Below are 779 nucleotides of genomic sequence, written 5' to 3' on the forward strand. Positions count from 1 at the left end.
TATAAATAAAAAACTAAAAACGTCAAAAACACAATTGTTTTTAGAAACATTACAGAAAAACGCTCACTAAGAAAATGAAATATTTTTTTACACTTTGTTTATTAACTTTCATTTTTTCTTTGATAACTGCTAAAAACGATCCTCAATGCGGCACTAAAGGTCCATCGGAGTTTAAAATAATAGGCGGTAAAGAGGCTAGACCGCATGAGTTTCCTTGGATGGCATCACTTGGAGAAAAAGAAAAAGAAGAAGAAGAAGACGAAAACTCTAAATTGATTTATAAGTCACACTGCGGCGGTGCAATTATTCATCCACAGTTTATTCTTACAGCTGCTCACTGCTATAAAATAATAAACAAAAATATCAGAGCCACTGTTGGTAAGTGAGCAACCGTTTACTATACTTTTTTGCATGTGATTTTTTTACGTTTTAATTATTTAAATCTTTTTTTAACTGAAAATTTTTTAAATTTTTTTTAAATTTACTAGGCGCTCATAATGTTAGTTTGGAAGCGCCTGAACCGAACCGAGTGTCAATGCCAGTTGCTCAATTTATCGAACACCCAAAGTTTAAAGAGCTTTCAGACGGTATTTTTTACGATGTGGCGCTGATAAAGTTGACCAAACCTCTGGACATTGCCGGCAACCCTGATCTGGGGACGATTTGCGTTCCACCGCAAAATGATACTTATAATCCGTACCTGGGCCAGCTGGTCACTGCCGCCGGCTGGGGACTGACAAGTTGGTCTGGTTGGCTTAACCCAGCTGACAAACCTTCTC

The 779-nt window shown here is 37.1% G+C and overlaps 1 protein-coding gene across 1 annotated transcript; it reads left to right on the plus strand.

Annotated features, from left to right (window-relative positions):
- Positions 1–218: 218 nt before the first annotated feature.
- LOC108356046 (mast cell protease 2-like) lies at positions 219–763 on the plus strand (the record flags this gene model as incomplete). The annotated part of the gene is made up of 2 exons (XM_017607177.1): positions 219–378; positions 489–763. Coding segments are annotated over exons 1-2 (435 nt in total), but the record flags the coding sequence as incomplete, so codon positions are not given.
- Between the last annotated feature and the right edge of the window lie 16 nt (positions 764–779).

The sequence above is a fragment of the Rhagoletis zephyria genome, unplaced genomic scaffold, assembly GCF_001687245.7.
Source record: "Rhagoletis zephyria isolate East Lansing unplaced genomic scaffold, Rhagoletis_zephyria_1.1 Rzeph_scaffold_53468, whole genome shotgun sequence".
In the NCBI taxonomy this organism is placed as follows: domain Eukaryota; kingdom Metazoa; phylum Arthropoda; class Insecta; order Diptera; family Tephritidae; genus Rhagoletis; species Rhagoletis zephyria.